The sequence below is a fragment of the Monopterus albus genome, unplaced genomic scaffold (assembly GCF_001952655.1).
Source record: "Monopterus albus unplaced genomic scaffold, M_albus_1.0 scaffold252.1, whole genome shotgun sequence".
NCBI lineage: Eukaryota > Metazoa > Chordata > Actinopteri > Synbranchiformes > Synbranchidae > Monopterus > Monopterus albus.
This window is the reverse complement of record NW_018128132.1, coordinates 211,493-228,269: the sequence shown is the minus strand read 5'-3', so window position 1 is coordinate 228,269 and position 16,777 is coordinate 211,493. Positions and strand designations below refer to the sequence as shown.

At 40.0% G+C, this 16,777-nt stretch overlaps 2 protein-coding genes across 2 annotated transcripts in view; one reads left to right on the top strand and one right to left on the bottom strand.

Moving 5' to 3' along the window:
* Positions 1-10,651: 10,651 nt before the first annotated feature.
* Positions 10,652-13,274, bottom strand: tmem186 (transmembrane protein 186). The gene is made up of 2 exons (XM_020621016.1): positions 12,908-13,274; positions 10,652-12,353 (listed from the first exon to the last, which is right to left on the bottom strand). Exons 1-2 carry the CDS (start codon positions 12,929-12,931, stop codon positions 11,685-11,687), a joined length of 693 nt encoding a protein of 230 aa, XP_020476672.1. The 5' UTR covers positions 12,932-13,274; the 3' UTR covers positions 10,652-11,684.
* A 2,806-nt stretch (positions 13,275-16,080) lies between these two features.
* Positions 16,081-16,777, top strand: part of gde1 (glycerophosphodiester phosphodiesterase 1) — an 8,153-nt gene continuing 7,456 nt past the window's right edge. The window contains 2 exon segments of the mRNA XM_020621017.1: positions 16,081-16,773; positions 16,775-16,777. The exon segment at positions 16,775-16,777 is cut by the window's right edge and continues 75 nt beyond it. Of these exon segments, the coding sequence (XP_020476673.1) occupies positions 16,591-16,773; positions 16,775-16,777 (186 nt within the window). The 5' untranslated portion in view covers positions 16,081-16,590.

Here is a 16,777-nt window from a genome sequence, read left to right as displayed (position 1 = left end):
ACCACATCTAATAGTCATATATTAAAGACAGAAAATATATTCATGCCCTATGGTGTTAATTATGGCATTTTGCCCATAGATACTGTACCTGACTTCTAAGCCTGAACTGTTTATTTAGACAAGTTGAATACACACATAATAAAGTGCCATTAGGTGAGCTGAAATGAGCCTTGAGGGTGTAAAAGAAAATATGAAGCACATTTAGGTAGAGGACAAAAAAGATGTCAATCAGTAGAACATGAAACCAGCAGGGTCTGTGTAGCTCAGAGTCAAGGCATCTGCTGCCAGCTGAGTAAATAACACCACAGGAGGAAAGCAGAGGCTCACAGGACAGATAAAGGACATTTATATCAGTGTTTGCACCAGGAGACATGTAAAGATGGATGGCTGGAAAAGTGAGTGATATAGTTCCTGTAGTGTAGTGATCATGTAATGTACAGGCCAAAGTAAGAGGATAGCTGAGCATGAGTGTCAAAGTAAATGCTATGTATCTTGCTCCGCAACTAATCTAAAACTACCAGCCTCCACTGTTCACAAGATGTGGGACCGGACTAAACGGGACCCTCGGCCACTAGGTGAGATTAGTGAGGCACTAAAGCCTGACTCACAATCAGCACTCCAGTTCCTCTCAAAGGTGCTCACTGAGGTTGAGGGCAGGGTTCTGCCCGGGTCAGTCAAGTTTTTCAACACTAAATGGAGAAAACCAATTCTTTACAAACTTGGCCAGTGGTTGAAGAGGCAGTAAAATCCTTTACTTCAGTTAAAGTAGCAAATACCACAGTGTAAAAATACTCAATGTTACTTAAGTGAAAGTACAAAAGTATTATCATACTTAAAGTACTAAAAGTATTCATTGGCACATTTCACATGAATACATATGATATTACTGGATTTTAATTACTGATGCATTATTGTGTATGTCACATTTAATGTTCCAGCTGGTGAAGGGGAGCTAGTTTTAACTAGCTTATATACATTCAGTCTGAATTACTGCTGGGTACATTGTGAATTTCCCACCAGGGATCAATAAAGTCCTATAATTTTACTGCAGTATAGTGGAGTAAAAAGTATAGTATTTGCCTCTAAAATGTAGTGATGTCAAAGTATGAAGTAGCACAAAATGAAAATACTCAAGTAAAATATAGATACCTCAAATTTGTACTTAAGTACAGTGATTGGGTAAATGTAATTAGTTACTTTACACCACTGCACCTGCCATTGCAACCTGACCTCTGTAACCCGCAGCACCATCCGAATAACAGGAGATCACACAGTATGCTGGTTTCAAACCAAAACACACAGCTGATCAATATCAACATTGTAAGTGGAATATTATTGCTTTAATTAAAAGGGCCTTTGTTTTGCATACAACCTGCATGTAAATCTTTAAAATCTTGCAAAACTTGCAACAATATTCAAGCAAAACAAACACAGTCAACAGATTGCTGTCATACGCTCCCCTTTTTCAGCAAATACTCAACACTGAGCATTCATTTTCACCACACCAAGCTCTGTTCCAGCTGCACCTCGTGCTCCGAGGCCTCACTTCCATACACTACTGTGATAAAAGAACAAATGTGTTCAGTGTAATTTCCTTGGATAAACAAATGTGTATAATTTACACCACGCCACAGAGTACTGAATGAAAGCTTCAGTGTTGCTGCTGTCAAGTTGATACAACACAGAGATGAATTTAGCAATAATGACAGACCCTTAACACCCAGTTATTACAGTGTTCATGGTGATTTTTTAAGGCAATTGCTCATAAGCCAACGTACTACCAGACTAGATTTATTTTGGGAAGATGAGGAGAGTGTTGCATGCATATGCCAGAACAAGTACAGAAATTTGACATGTAAATTACCCCAATTTACATTCTGTGAGAAGAGAGGACTGTATAAACATGCCACTGTCAATCCTGCAGAGCTGCCAAGATGCAGCGGCTCATTGAAATTTGTATTTACTGTAAAATCGGTGCTTGATTTTAACCATTTACAGTTTATCATGGAAGCATTGTGGAAACACAACATCGTTTTGAGCAACATCTCTGCCGACTGTACAAAGCTGGCATTTCTTGGAAGATAATGTTCAGGAGGTCTGCCGACTGTACAAAGCTGGCATTTCTGGGAAGATAATGTTCAGGAGGTGGTCAAGTGCACATTGGTAATTTTTCGTTTTTGTCACTTTTGCACATTTTATATTCAAAATCAGTGCAGTTCAGTACATTTTTACTGTAGCGACTCCTTCGGTTTTAGTTTTTGAGGGGTGACTTTGAGACTAATTTTAAATTCTGTCATTTCAGCATCATAGAATGTCACAGTAATGCAGAAGAGAAAAGTAAATCAGTGTCCAAGAAAAACTAAGCAATACAGACACAAAGCAGAGAAGTGACATGCACATTGGTGACCAAAGTAAATGTAACCAAATCAAGCAAAGTACAGTCTGCTGTTTCTCATCTCGCTGTGCCAGACAGGGAGACTGTTTACCTGCACGGTGTTTACAAGAAATCCTGGAATCCCCCCTGCTGCACAACAAAAGGTGGACGTGTGCATGCACAAGTGAGCTGTATTTGTATTTGTATGTGTGTGTGTCTGTGTGTGCTTCCACACGCACTCTCAGCTCTCTGTTCTGTATCTCTAAGTCTGACCAGCTCTGGACCCTCTGTACCAGCTCCCCTCCCTTATCTGAGCAGCGAGGTCATAGGAGAGCATGAGAGAGTGAGGGAGCTATCTTGAACTCCGGCTCTGAATACGGAAACAATGGCGACGCCTCAAGGTGACAGCAGGAGACAGGAACAGGCACAAACACAGGAACTGTCCATTCTGCCACTGAGACAGACCTGCAGAGGCCTGAGAATCTGGAGGAGGACTGTCTCGCTCTCTGTCTCTCTTGCTCCAGTGCTCTCTCTGCCTTTTTCAATATGCCCTAATATGTCTGTGAATGATAGACTTAGTGATTGTATGCTGTTATTAGACAGCAGTCCCAAAGGGAAGGTCTCTGAGCGCCACAGAGTCTTAGGGAATGAAACGGATATTTTGGAAAACAATGATGGTCTCTTTCAGCTGATGTACCTTGCACAAGAATCCTGAAGCTTCATTCCGCCATAAAATAAACATGAGGCTACAGCCAGGCTAGCACCTCTGTGAATCTGTATTTATAGACACAGAAGTCTTAGTTTTACCTTCTTAGCATGCATTAATTCATAGGCACTAAACACAAAGTACAGCTGAACCTGATGGGACAGGTCACTTGTGCAAGAAGCCTTTGTTCTATTGTTAAGGTGTTCAAATGCCACTTCGAACTGACAGCTTATGCTGTTTATTTAACCCAGACTGTAATCCTTCTATGACTACGCTGACAAATGCCATCTCACCTTAATGAATATTTTATCCCAACCTATTATATCGCCCTAAAATCCCTTTGTGCCTAAGCCTAACCACATCTTTATTGCAGTGTTGTCACATCATAAAAGAGTAAGTTAATTATTTTTAAACAGTGATTTTTAATAGTTTGTCTGTGGCATATCTCCTACTGCTATAGGGGCGCTAAATCAGGAAAGGCCCCAATGGCTTGTGTGCAAGAGTAGTGACAAATGACCTACATTGTTACCTGGACTGGAGGCCATGTTGGATGGGAATCTCCTTAGTTATGCAGGTATTTGGACATACACCACAGAAATTTCCCCACTGTGGGATCAATAAAGTACCTACCCTACCCTACCCAAATTTTGATCCAGTTGTGGCACTAGATGAAACATTAAGAGATCACAACTCATTCCGATGGACACATGAATATTTGTACCAAATTTCATGGCAAGCCATCCAACGTTGTCGACATATTTCAGCCTGGACCAAACTGATGGATTGATGAAGTCCCCATAGCCCTGCTGCTAGTGTGGCCAATAACTTAACAATTTTCTCATTTAATATTACATTTTAAATGATACTAAGTAAGCAAATTCCTCATAGTGTGATTCACAACAAAAAAGCTAATAAAAAAAACAGGCTAATCTGTCAGAGGTCTTTAAGGAAAAGCAGAACAGGAACAGAAACGCAAACTGTGTGTGCCATACATACATGCATACACTATGTACTGTATGCATACATATGTGTGCAGATGGAAAAAGCAGGCAATACCCTGTTGGGTTATAGTAGAAATAATAAATGACAGGCTCCAGCTAATAGTTAAAGCAGAGTGTAGCCTAGTCTGAACAAGCGGCTCTAGAGTTTGGACTGGAATACCAAGATAGTATCTGATTCCTCAACAATATATCAGATTGTAGAAATCAACTGTGTGGACAAAAGAAAAATCTTTATTACCAAAGAGTGAACAAAGGCAACACCTAAAAGCACACAGTTATATTTACATAGAGAGAGTTCATATTTTGGATCCCATCAAAATGTGCCAAACATATTTCCAAACCTACAGCCAGGACCACATGCTGCACACAATGTTCACAGAAGGTCCAAGCTGTTGATCATACGATGATGCATTTGTACAGTTGTGCAATTAGCTGAATATTGTGACCATATAAAAGCATTTTTAATTGAGCTATAGCCAGTCTTAAGTGAATTCATCTCATGCACAACTTTATGTAGTGGTTTTAAACACATAAATTAGTCACTGCTGTGCAGTCTCGTCCCTGAGGCCACAGTTTATGGGGGAGATGATGAGGAAATATGAATGGGTACTGGACGCATTTGTCAACAGCTTTAGCTATTTCACAATAACAGGTACAGGAATAAAAAAAAGTGCATATCATTTAGCTGCTGTCTTAAAGAACAAACAAAGTATTAATCTGAGCATGAATCGTTGCGTTTTTCCATTTGGTCCTCAGAAATCATCCACACTGTTTCATTAACACTGGGTTCTGGAAAAGCTCACGAGAAATAATTTTCTGAGATTTCGTTTTCCCTGAGGATGTCAGATGATTAACAGTAAGCACAGTGTCCTGAAATGTGACATTGTGTTATTGTTACGTCTTCTACATCTAGATTAGCTCACAGTCTATTCTTGCTGTATATACATACAGCAGCTCATAAACTATTGTTTACACAATGGAGCTGCTGGTAATGATATGATGGAGCTATAAACCTGCCAGCTGACTTCCTCCCTTGCTAATTGTGCTGTATTGAAGGTAGGTCCTTGAAGCCTCGAGGGGCAGCATTACAATAAATGACCAGATTGCATCACCCGGCACTCAAAGGGCACCCACCAGCCCACCTTACCCCACCCTCACACCTTCCTACTACTTCCTTCCCTTATCCAGTAACATTGCATTGTTCAGTATTGATGAGTTTGACCTGAGGAAATCCCCCACAGCCCCAAAGTGGAGGCAGTCAGTCCAATGACCACAGATAAGATAAACACTGTTAATCAGTCGCCCCAGTGCCCATCTGACACCTGTCTAATGAGCAACCTGGCTATTCTCACCTATCAGCATTCAGGACTGTAAAGCTGGACTGAGAATAGCAATGGGAACACTGAGGACAAAGTTTTGAGAGGAGCGGTCTTCCTCCCTCGATCCTGTATTAGTCTCAGAAGCTGAGGCTGAGCCGAGCTTCTCCTTGCAGCAGGAACCCCCTGCTGGGTGAGGCATCGCTTTTAAAGAGCTCAAATGTACAGCATTGGCCCATAAGGCTTTTCTCGATAGGTCCGGTGTGAGAACGGGCCCTGAGAGCTGGATTCAGTTATTTTAAGGAGAAAAATTGTATAAGAAAGATTTGACTCCAAATGGAGAAGTACGCCCGGCATGTCAAAAGGGTGCAGACGTTAATCTGTGAACTTCGCTGGGCTCCTTGGGTGGGGGGGGTAATACTAAGTGTTTCATAGAGGTCCCCTATTATATGTGTTTGGGGCACTTAAATAACCTTATAAGGACAAAGAGAGCATCTATCCAATCTAGTGTGACTTGGGAATACTGCATCCAAACAGGGAATTGCCCTTTCAATGCTGTCTAAATGTGCAGACACAAAAATAGAGCATTTTTAGTCTGGATTTCTTGGTGAAAAAACGCTGTTATTAAAAAAAACAACACAAAAAGGAAAAGAAAATTTGGGTCTGGTTCAAAGGAGGGAATGTTTGGTCTCTGTGAATCCAACTAGAACACATTTCACCCCAGAACACAAGGGATGTTGTCATGCAGATTATCCATTGTCTATTGTCAGATTCCCCCAGCCTCATCCTGTGTTACCCCACGACACGTCTTCTCTACTGGAAGAAACATAGGGTGAACTAGTGAATCCTGAGCTCGTTTTGTTTTCAAACACATCCCACTGGTGAGGGCTTTGTGTGGCCTTGGCCTCTGTTGCCAGGGTGGTAGGGTTCAACGCCTCATAAAAACTATTGATGAAGATGGCGTGAAGCTGATGGTGCCGCACAAAGAACATCTGCATCGGTCTTCCTTCCTTCAGTCCTTTAAAAGAAAACAATCTTTCACTTTTCATTAGCTCTGCTGATTGCTTATGGGTGGTTTAGGAAGCCATAGTTCATCCAAGAATTTGACAGAATCTATTGTCAGTCACTTTCCTTTGCACAGAGACAGAAAAGAGAAGCAGCCCTGTTTAATTTTATCATAGAATATGCTTGATCTGTCTGCTCATGCTTTGCTTGCTTAGTTACCTATCTTTTTAATAGTTGTACAGTTTGACCTCATGGTCTGCTAATGCAGGAGCTTTTGCTGGTATCTTACCAGTGTGGTAAATATTTTAAGATAACACCAAAAGCTCATGTTTTGCATTTTCATTATTTTCATCAATCCAAGTAACAGTGAAACTGTGTTGAAGCCAGTTGCGTGGTGGTCAGAGTAACAGACAGAACTGATGCATCTTATGAAAAAGTTGGATATAGAAGTGGGTGTACAAACTGATCCCTACTAACACATGGATGAATTGGATTTCCTGTCTTTTGTGGCTTTCAACAATATGTAATTGTTTCCCCTAACCAAATAGGATTTCCCATCACTAACATGTAAGGTTTCTAATCAGGCTTAAGGTTCATCCCACCTCCATATGTTTAAGATTTCCTTGGAGACATAGCGGATCACACATATGAAGGGGATCAGTAAATGTTAGGGGGTAAAAAAGCAAATATCCTACATTCGTACGTTGCCAAGTTTAGCAGAGCAAGGTCGTTCTCATGACAAGAACTTTCTTGGTTACAAACAAAAGAAGTGCATATGTTTTATTTAGCATTATAGACACTGGTGTGTCAAATTTCCAGAAGGTGTTAAAGCACTCAAATAGGTTTAGAGAAAAGGGGTACAAAGTTTAATGAGATGAGTAAGAATCTGCAGTCTGCCAGAGCGATATTAAAGGTACTGTGTACGTATACTTTCATGTTGCTACTTTGTGCCGTCATGTAATTTCTGCTTTTTATTTGCATTTATTGTTTTAATGTAATATCCATTTTAACATTTTATCTATTTGTGCACATTGTGTTAAGCACTTTGAATTGTCTTTGTGTATGAAAATGTACTATAAAAAAAAATCTTGTCTTGCCTTATTTTGACTGCTGAATATACAGTTAAACAACTCTATAATCAGAATTCTGTGCCCAGTCTGTTTAGATATAAAAATTAAATGCATGCATGAGTCAGATCCACTGCTACACAATGACTCAACCTGCAGCTTTGTCTGTAGCTCGGTGATACATAACTGAAACATACAATAAACATATGACTATTCGTTTCTCTTGTCTTACAAGTTTTCTCCATCCTGCCCTCCCATCCACCTGCACATTCTAATGAGGTGATCGCTGCACCCAAAGCAGACTGTGATCACATTGCATGCCTGCCCCATATGCACACTTTCCTCTCTTTGTTAGCCCGCGGCCTTGCACACCAGGAGGCCCAGGCTGTTTCCTGCTGGCAATTGCAAAGAGATATGTTTCTAATTATAAACCTGATGTAGGGTTAAGCACACTCTTTGCAGGCCACCACAGCCACCAGGATTTATGGTACCAGAGTTCAGGAACCCATCCTTAAAAACCCACCAGAGACACAAAGCTCTTTAAATTCAGTAGCAATAAATCAGAAAAATGTGGCCAGTAGCTGCCAGCCTATGCAAACTGACAGGGTTGTATCCTGCAGGAGGTGCAGAATAAATCTGACCTTTGCATGTGTTAATGTTTTTATTTCTGCCACTCAAACATTAAACCTCAGTAATCTATCCGTCATAATTCCAAAGTCCCGCACAGAGTGTGACAAAATGTAAGTGAAAAAATCAGCAGGTGCAGAGTCCAGACATTTCCTTCACTAGCTTAATATTTGGGATCCAAGCCCATCAGTTATTAAATACTATGAACCATTAATTAGCTATGTATAACACTGTAGCACTGGGAGCAGAGAGACACTTGGCAGGGTACCTCACAATGCCAAAGGGGAAAAGCACCTGGCGGGATCCCACATAATGCTCCACTGGGCGGGAGGTGTATAGTTACGGATTGGCAGTGTTTCTGTGAGTTCCTTGGCTGTGTGTGTAGTAAAATAGCAGCTCGCAAGAACGCAGAAAAAGGAAGATTATATAGGTTATATATAGATAGATTATATACTATATTTTAGTATATAATATACTAATAAAAACACATTGGTGGTGGCCAAATGATTAATTACTGCGTCGAGCAGTTGCACATGAGCCCAATCAGCATGCTAATATGTTAGCATTATAGTCCAAACCCTACACTAACAGAATGACGTGCTGCGGTTTTATGGTGAGTTAGACATTTTTTTAATCTAAACAAACAAGATCTAACCTGCTTATTAGTGCACTTTAAAGTTGTTGGTTTATATTTTTGAACTTTGGATGGAGAAGCAGTTTCCCCCTTGTTGTTAATGCTAAGCCAAGATAATCACCTTGTCTTTAGCTTCACACAGATATGAGAGTGGAACCACCTTCTCTTCGAACTCTCAGCAAGGAAGCTTATTTTCTAAACTGTCTAATTATTCCTTAAATATCAACTAACAGAGAAATGTTATAAACACACATTTGTATTGCTACATACTGTATATGTGCCAAACTAAACAGAGCTGTAAATAAAAGCCTTCTGATAAGAGGCATACTGTGGATACATTCATATTCATTTTGTATACCTGGTCAAAGTCATACTCCAGAAAAATCACAAAATATGAAAGCCCCCACACTAGTGGTTAAAAGGTCAAAAACCTAGTGATCTAAATTTTGCATCAAGCCAAAATGAAACCAGCTCTGGAATATTTTACTCTGAGTCATTTTGATTACTAAAAACAAGAGGAAATCCTTCACATACAGGAAGGTTTCCCCTTTTGTATAAAGATCCAAAATACTGTGCCAAAAACAATCTGGGATATGGCAAACAATGCAAGAGAACAAACTACCCAAATGATAGATGTATGACTACCAAGATCTGGCATGGCTGGAGCCTTCATAGCAGTGTCAGACAACCCCAGGGAGCAATGGCCCTAATTTGGCATTTATAAGGAATGATACAAACATGATGGTATCCAAGCTGCACTGTGATAAATGGCCTCTGGGAATACACAAGCAGTCAGGCATGCTTAGGAGTATTACACACCAGTTCTAAAAAGCTGCTGGAGCCTTCCTATATATTGTTAAAGACTAATGAGTCAAAGAGAAGCGGCCAAAATATTCATAAACACAGGAAATTGTGTTGAATATAAACGCAAAATCATTCGTGCAGCAATGGAGTTGAGGTCAATGCAATATTGTTGATCATAGGAAGCTTGTCTCGGTTATTAACAATGACAAAAACAAACAGAGGTGGGTCTGTAGCTGGATGCTTTGGAGCAGGACAGCAACATGTAGAAGTGGGGCTTTCCTACATCGGAGCAGGGCTCTCCAGGGCCTTTTAATACATGAAAGAAGCCCTCGAAGCTGCCAGAATCTTTTTCAATACCTTTGTTTCTTTGTTCATGTTCTCAAGTGTTCTTCTGGGAGCTCAAAGGTGAACTGAGGCTGTTCTTTAACAAAGTTATAAATGCCTATTGGTTGGTTCAGGCAGAGATGTAGAACAAGCACAACACAGCAATGTGGCCATCAGGTCAAAGGAGGACACACCATCAAAAATATATGACAATGACCATGCACAGGACATGTTTCTGTCTTATGGCATCATACTGAACGAGCAGTGAAACGCAAAGAAATGGCATCATACTGAACGAGCAGTGAAAAGCAAAGAATGGTGTGATATAACTTGGTGGTTGAAGATGGTGGTGGTTAACTTTGTGGTTGGTGAAGTTATATATTGATCTGACACATACTGTAATAATCATATAGTAGGCAAAGACAGTAACCTCTGGCTGAAAAATAATCCCGAGAGTAGCCTACTACTCCATCTTCATTGTCAACCTGGGTTGACACTGTTCTCATCCGCTAAATCAAAGCACATTACATGGGGTCTGGTGACACCTAGAGGTCCAAATACAATACTACAGTACAAACTGTGCTTCCAAGCCTTTGGAGGTACTAAGGGGACAGGAGCCAGCAGGCCAGAAGAACACTTAGCTCGACTGTTATAATCCTTGGTGGATCCAGAGTTGAAGGTTGGCCAAATGAGGCAGCAGGGGCCCAGCGAACAGCTCTCTAAGGATCTCCTCTTGTATCCAAATGGATCTTTGTCTTAGTCAGCACAATTTCAGTAAAAGAAATGGTTCTTTTAATGTCAATGGGACATGCACAGTTATTGAAGAGGAGCTATAGTTACCAATTTGCAGTATATGATTATTCATACACTATATGATCCCATTCTAAAATGCAATACATTTTTCAGTGTACAAAATCTACTCTTATCAAGACAATTTAGTCTGTAATTGAATCCCAAATCTTATCCTGAGTCTTATTTTCCTGAGGCAAAGTGAAGAAATGTTTTGTGCCAGTACAGTAAAATATTCCAACCTTTTTATATGCAAATCCCAAGTACACCAGCAGTCAAACATTTGAACAGTTTCCCATTCAATTTATTGTGTCCAAATGTGTTAAACAAATTGGTTTAAACCAAAAAACATGCTGAATGTGATATCGGCAAGGTGCTGACAGATGTTATTTGTTTTAGGGCTCGATATACACAAATATCTTCAACAGGTTGGAAGTTCTGCAGACCGTACTGTGCATTGTGCCCAACTGTGTTTGAAATAGTTTAAATTTGTTCAGTCTCAACAGCAAAAGTCAATTTCTTAGTACTTCTTCCACTGCAAATCAGAACATTTCTCAGTAATGGATGTTCATCTGAACTCCAAAATGATACATCTTCAATATAATGTTTAAATACATGTTGTTTGCATTTTTGTGAAGGCATTAATAAGTACTCTTATAAAAAAATTAGGACAATCTCACTTGCATTCAGCAGACTTTGACTTTTTTCTGCTTTACACAGTAACTTGCTACCATATGAAAATAATATGAATACTCAACATACTACTGCCAACAGTGATTACTTGACATGTTCTTACACTTTAAAGGCCATAACCCTGCAGAGGTCTACAAATACACTCACTTGCTTTTCAATCACCTCACTAAAATATTTATTAGACTGTCATTCACAGTGGACACAGCAGACAGGTAACAGTCAGCGCAACAGAAACAAAACTAGCTAGTGTGTAGATCTCAGTATAAGATTTAACTCTCGATACCATATTTCATAAAGATAGGGTGCCTCTCATACCATTCATCTCAAGTCCATATACGTTTTACTCATCGTTTAAAATTTCCAAACACCTTATCAAAACCCTGACTGTCCACTACACATCCAAAATGAGTTGAGAAATACATTGTCTCTGGGCTGCTGTACCGCTTCAGTTTCAATATTGTCTCTTTCACAGAGTCCCCTGTATCCCCGATGGTCATAACATCTGACACAGGCAGGTAGATATCACGGCGTCTGCCCCAGAAGGTGAGGTGGGACACTTTGAGTGTAGTCTGGGATGGGTCCAGGTACAACATTCCCACAACTCTCCTGAAGAAGTGACTAGCAGCGTACAGCATGACACCAGCAAATAACGCTAACCCTGTTGTATAACTAACGAGAAAGAAGGAGACTTCTCCCTGGAAGTAGAGGATGTACACCGGGGGCAGGATGACTACAGTGATTGCAGTCTGGAGCAGTTTAAGTCTAGACACAGCTCGGAGGAGCTTAATGTGTCGGAAGGTGTAAATCAGGGTGTACTTCTGAGTGGACAGGTCGCAGTACCTAACTAGAGCTGTGATTTTAGGTATAAGGGGTCCATGGAAGCGCTGCTGGATAGGTGTTTGACTTGGTGAATAAGCCTGCACACCATAAGGTATCCGACATGTGAATAGACACGATCCTCTGGCGCTGAGCAGAACGTGGGAGGTTAACCTGTGCAGCAGCACTGACCTGATCTAAAAAAAAACAAAAAAAACAAAACATCACAAATACAAATTTTAAGATGAGCTCGACATACATGCAGAAGTGGACAAAATAATTTAAATCACAGTTTCCCATAGCCCAAGGTGACAAGTTGAGTCACCTTTAGAAAGTAAGTAATGCAATGCAACAACCGCTCCTACAAAGTTTAAACGTCTCAAGAAATACTCGGTATAGGGCTATTGGACAGAATTACACATGCACAACATTGTAGAGGTGTTCCTATTATACTGGCCACCCTTTGTATAACAATAGCATTGCTGTAGTTGTACTTGATATGCGATTTGTGCAACACTTTTCAGTCCCCCAGGAGAAAAACCTCTTTGCAGCCTATTTGAAAATATAAGCAAATAAAGCATCTTCGTCATAAGAAGTAGAGAGTAGAAACAATAGCCCTAAGTTAAACAAATTAAAGCTAAACTACTCCTGACACAGCTGTTACACAGTCCGTTTAAATAGTAGTTAGCTTATGCGGCTAACAACGACTAACAAGTGCAAATCAGTGAAGGCAATAAAGAAAGATGCTCACCATGGTCGCTGACAACCTCAGCATAAGAAAAAGACAAACACAAAACAATAGGCTTCTTTTTCGAATTAAGAAACAAATCAAAAACAAAGACTAGAGAAGAGTGCTAACTGTTGGCTAGACTAGCTAACATGAAGTAAAGTACGCACTTTGACCCGGATATGATCAACAATTCGTCTTCTGTGATTGGCAAACGATGAATTGGTGTGTTTCTTCTTCCTTATTCAATGATGCTTATTGGCGGTTTGCAAGCCAACTTAAGGTACATTACCGCCACCTGCTGGGCTGGAGTGTGGGACAATAATAAATTAGTGCTTGAACGCCACCAACTGGTAAAGTGTGTGGCTCATGAGTCGAGTATTAACAACATTCTTAAAATGAAAAAAAAAGCGAAATCATATTAAATCATAAAACCACCATTTCCTTTCTTCCTCCAATTGCTTCTGCCACTTCACCTTCAGCCTCTGCTTTATAATGCTCTTGACTTCTGCTTACTGTTCATTATTTTTGTGCCTGCCTTTGCAATTCTCTTCTGTTTCATTTTCTTTTATCTCAATATGTGGTAGTACTCATAAAAATTATAAGTTTGTTCCAGCATTTGAATTCGGTGCATTGCTTGAAGTAGGCCTATTTCTATTAAGATGTCTGGTCTGCTACCTGAATAACTGTATCCCTAATTTAAACTGACTAGTGATGAACCTGAATCTGAACAAACAAGTGTCCTCAGCGGTCTTGCAGCCTCTGTCCAACGTAATACTAGGAGTATTGCAGTCCTTTGCTGATTCTTTCCCCTACATAAGAAACTCTGGAACACTCCTATTTTATCAGCTGCGTTATTTGATGTGTGTGTGTGTAGATCTGATTGTAACTGCAATAAACTATCCTTATAGACATGTATACTATGTGAATCAAACATAAACCCATCTTTGCTCCTGTTTTCCAGTAATGTAAAGTCTACTGTTGCATCAGGAATAATCCAAGGTTGTATCCATTTCTAGTTCTGCTGCTTTGTGTTCCACTATCCATCCAACACTTTTTGTTTCTCTTCTCCTTTTCCCAGCAGGGTTTTAAGATGTCCTTTGCTGAATGATTTTGACTATGATCCCGTAAGTTTACTCAATATTTTATAGAGAGTTGTATCCTTCTCATTTCCACCTGCGCTGCTGCTGTTGGAGTTGTCCTAAATGCACCGGTACAGTCTTAAAACGTGAACCTTCCCTTTCAAGTAAACACCACATTACAGCATGAAAGCTATTACTGTTCATCACTTCCGACCGAGATCGCGCACAGAGGCTTCTGAGATGCGTATCATCCGCCACCATATTGCCAAGGGCACCGGGCCCTTATGGCTAGATTTAGTAGTGGAAAATGCGGCAGTATTGCGCTGCCTGTGGATGTTGTAATCTAAAAATGCCAGATGCAAACAGCAGGGAATATTGTCTTACAATATTTGACCTTTACGAACGTGATGAATTTAATATATTTCAGTAACTAAGTTTACTAATCCTTCTTTTAAGTTAACATAATGACACTGTTGATACTATTTTAACGTTAATTTAAGGCAGCTAACGATCAGTTGAAGAAAAATGACCATTCCACACCATATGTGCACAGTTTGATCCACTGGCAAATTGTTTTTATAAGTTAAATGCGCCTCTTGCTTCTGTTGCACACAACTGAGACTGGTTTATCAGAATATATAACTGTTAAGCTGCAACTTTGCACAAGGCTTCTCATGCATTCTGCGTATATTGTATGTAAATAAAGTGAAATAAACATAAATTAGGAAAATATGAACATTTCACTTGAAATGTAAATAAGTTGACTTCTGCTTACTGTTCATTATTTTTGTGCCTGCCTTTGCAATTCTCTTCTGTTTCATTTTTCTTTATCTCAATATGTGGTAGTACTCATAAAAATTATAAGTTTGTTCCAGCATTTGAATTCGGTGCATTGCTTGAAGTAGGCCTATTTCTATTAAGATGTCTGGTCTGCTACCTGAATAACTGTATCCCTAATTTAAACTGACTAGTGATGAACCTGAATCTGAACAAACAAGTGTCCTCAGCGGTCTTGCAGCCTCTGTCCAACGTAATACTAGGAGTATTGCAGTCCTTTGCTGATTCTTTCCCCTACATAAGAAACTCTGGAACACTCCTATTTTATCAGCTGCGTTATTTGATGTGTGTGTGTGTAGATCTGATTGTAACTGCAATAAACTATCCTTATAGACATGTATACTATGTGAATCAAACATAAACCCATCTTTGCTCCTGTTTTCCAGTAATGTAAAGTCTACTGTTGCATCAGGAATAATCCAAGGTTGTATCCATTTCTAGTTCTGCTGCTTTGTGTTCCACTATCCATCCAACACTTTTTGTTTCTCTTCTCCTTTTCCCAGCAGGGTTTTAAGATGTCCTTTGCTGAATGATTTTGACTATGATCCCGTAAGTTTACTCAATATTTTATAGAGAGTTGTATCCTTCTCATTTCCACCTGCGCTGCTGCTGTTGGAGTTGTCCTAAATGCACCGGTACAGTCTTAAAACGTGAACCTTCCCTTTCAAGTAAACACCACATTACAGCATGAAAGCTATTACTGTTCATCACTTCCGACCGAGATCGCGCACAGAGGCTTCTGAGATGCGTATCATCCGCCACCATATTGCCAAGGGCACCGGGCCCTTATGGCTAGATTTAGTAGTGGAAAATGCGGCAGTATTGCGCTGCCTGTGGATGTTGTAATCTAAAAATGCCAGATGCAAACAGCAGGGAATATTGTCTTACAATATTTGACCTTTACGAACGTGATGAATTTAATATATTTCAGTAACTAAGTTTACTAATCCTTTTTTAAGATAACATAATGACACTGTTGATACTATTTTAACGTTAATTTAAGGCAGCTAACGATCAGTTGAAGAAAAATGACCATTCCACACCATATGTGCACAGTTTGATCCACTGGCAAATTGTTTTTATAAGTTAAATGCGCCTCTTGATGCAGTTGCACACAACTGAGACTGGTGTATATAACTGTTAAGCTGCAACTCTGCACAAGGCTTCTCATGCATTCTGCGTATATTGTATGTAAATAAAGTGAAATAAACATAAATTAGGAAAATATGAACATTTCACTTGAAATGTAAATAAGATAATTCTGTGGCCTGACAAAACATACATTTAATCATTTAATTTTTGTTTGTTGTAATTATGTATTATGGCAGCCATTTTACAATACAGAGGGGAGGATGGATCGTTGCTTTTTAATAATTACTAAGTGAACGTTGTATATTATCTAAAAAAAATTTATTACAGTCTGCAAAAGATGAAGCGTTTTGATACGAAAATCTACATCCTTAATTTAACTAAGCATCCTACAACATAATTACATCCCCGGGGTTTGTGGCAAACCAAAAATCTGGAAAAGTGGCTGTAAATTCATCGAGTTATTTTGATTTTAGTGTGGATAGACCTCCTGCCCTCATACATATATATGCATTAGGAGACACAACATCGCCCCTGGAAATATGGCGGCCGTTGTGACACGTTGACCTAACAGACCAGAAGTGGGTCGCTAGTAAAACACAAGAAGAAGCAGCTGCAGCAGAAACAGAAACGGAAACAGGAACAGAAACAGAAACAGGAGAGGTCCAAACGCGCCCAGAAGAACCATAAAGGACGACGATGCTGCCGCTGGGAGATGAAGTCACATTATACTCATTCGTCTTCGTGGTGGTACTGCTCGCCACCCGGAGCCCGGTGTGGACAACCGCCCTCACCGTTTCCCTATATCTCTTTTTGGCCATATTCCGGTTTCCCCAGTTACCAGCCGACCGAGTGCGGCGGGTGCTGCATCCAAACAAGGGCGCGT

Coding starts and splice junctions, on each gene's coding strand:
- tmem186 (XM_020621016.1), bottom strand. CDS start 12,931: ATGCTGAGGTTGTCAGCGACCATG. Junction 12,354..12,907: donor TGAGGTTGTCAGCGACCATG/GTGAGCATCTTT, acceptor GTTTTTTTTTAG/ATCAGGTCAGTGCTGCTGCA.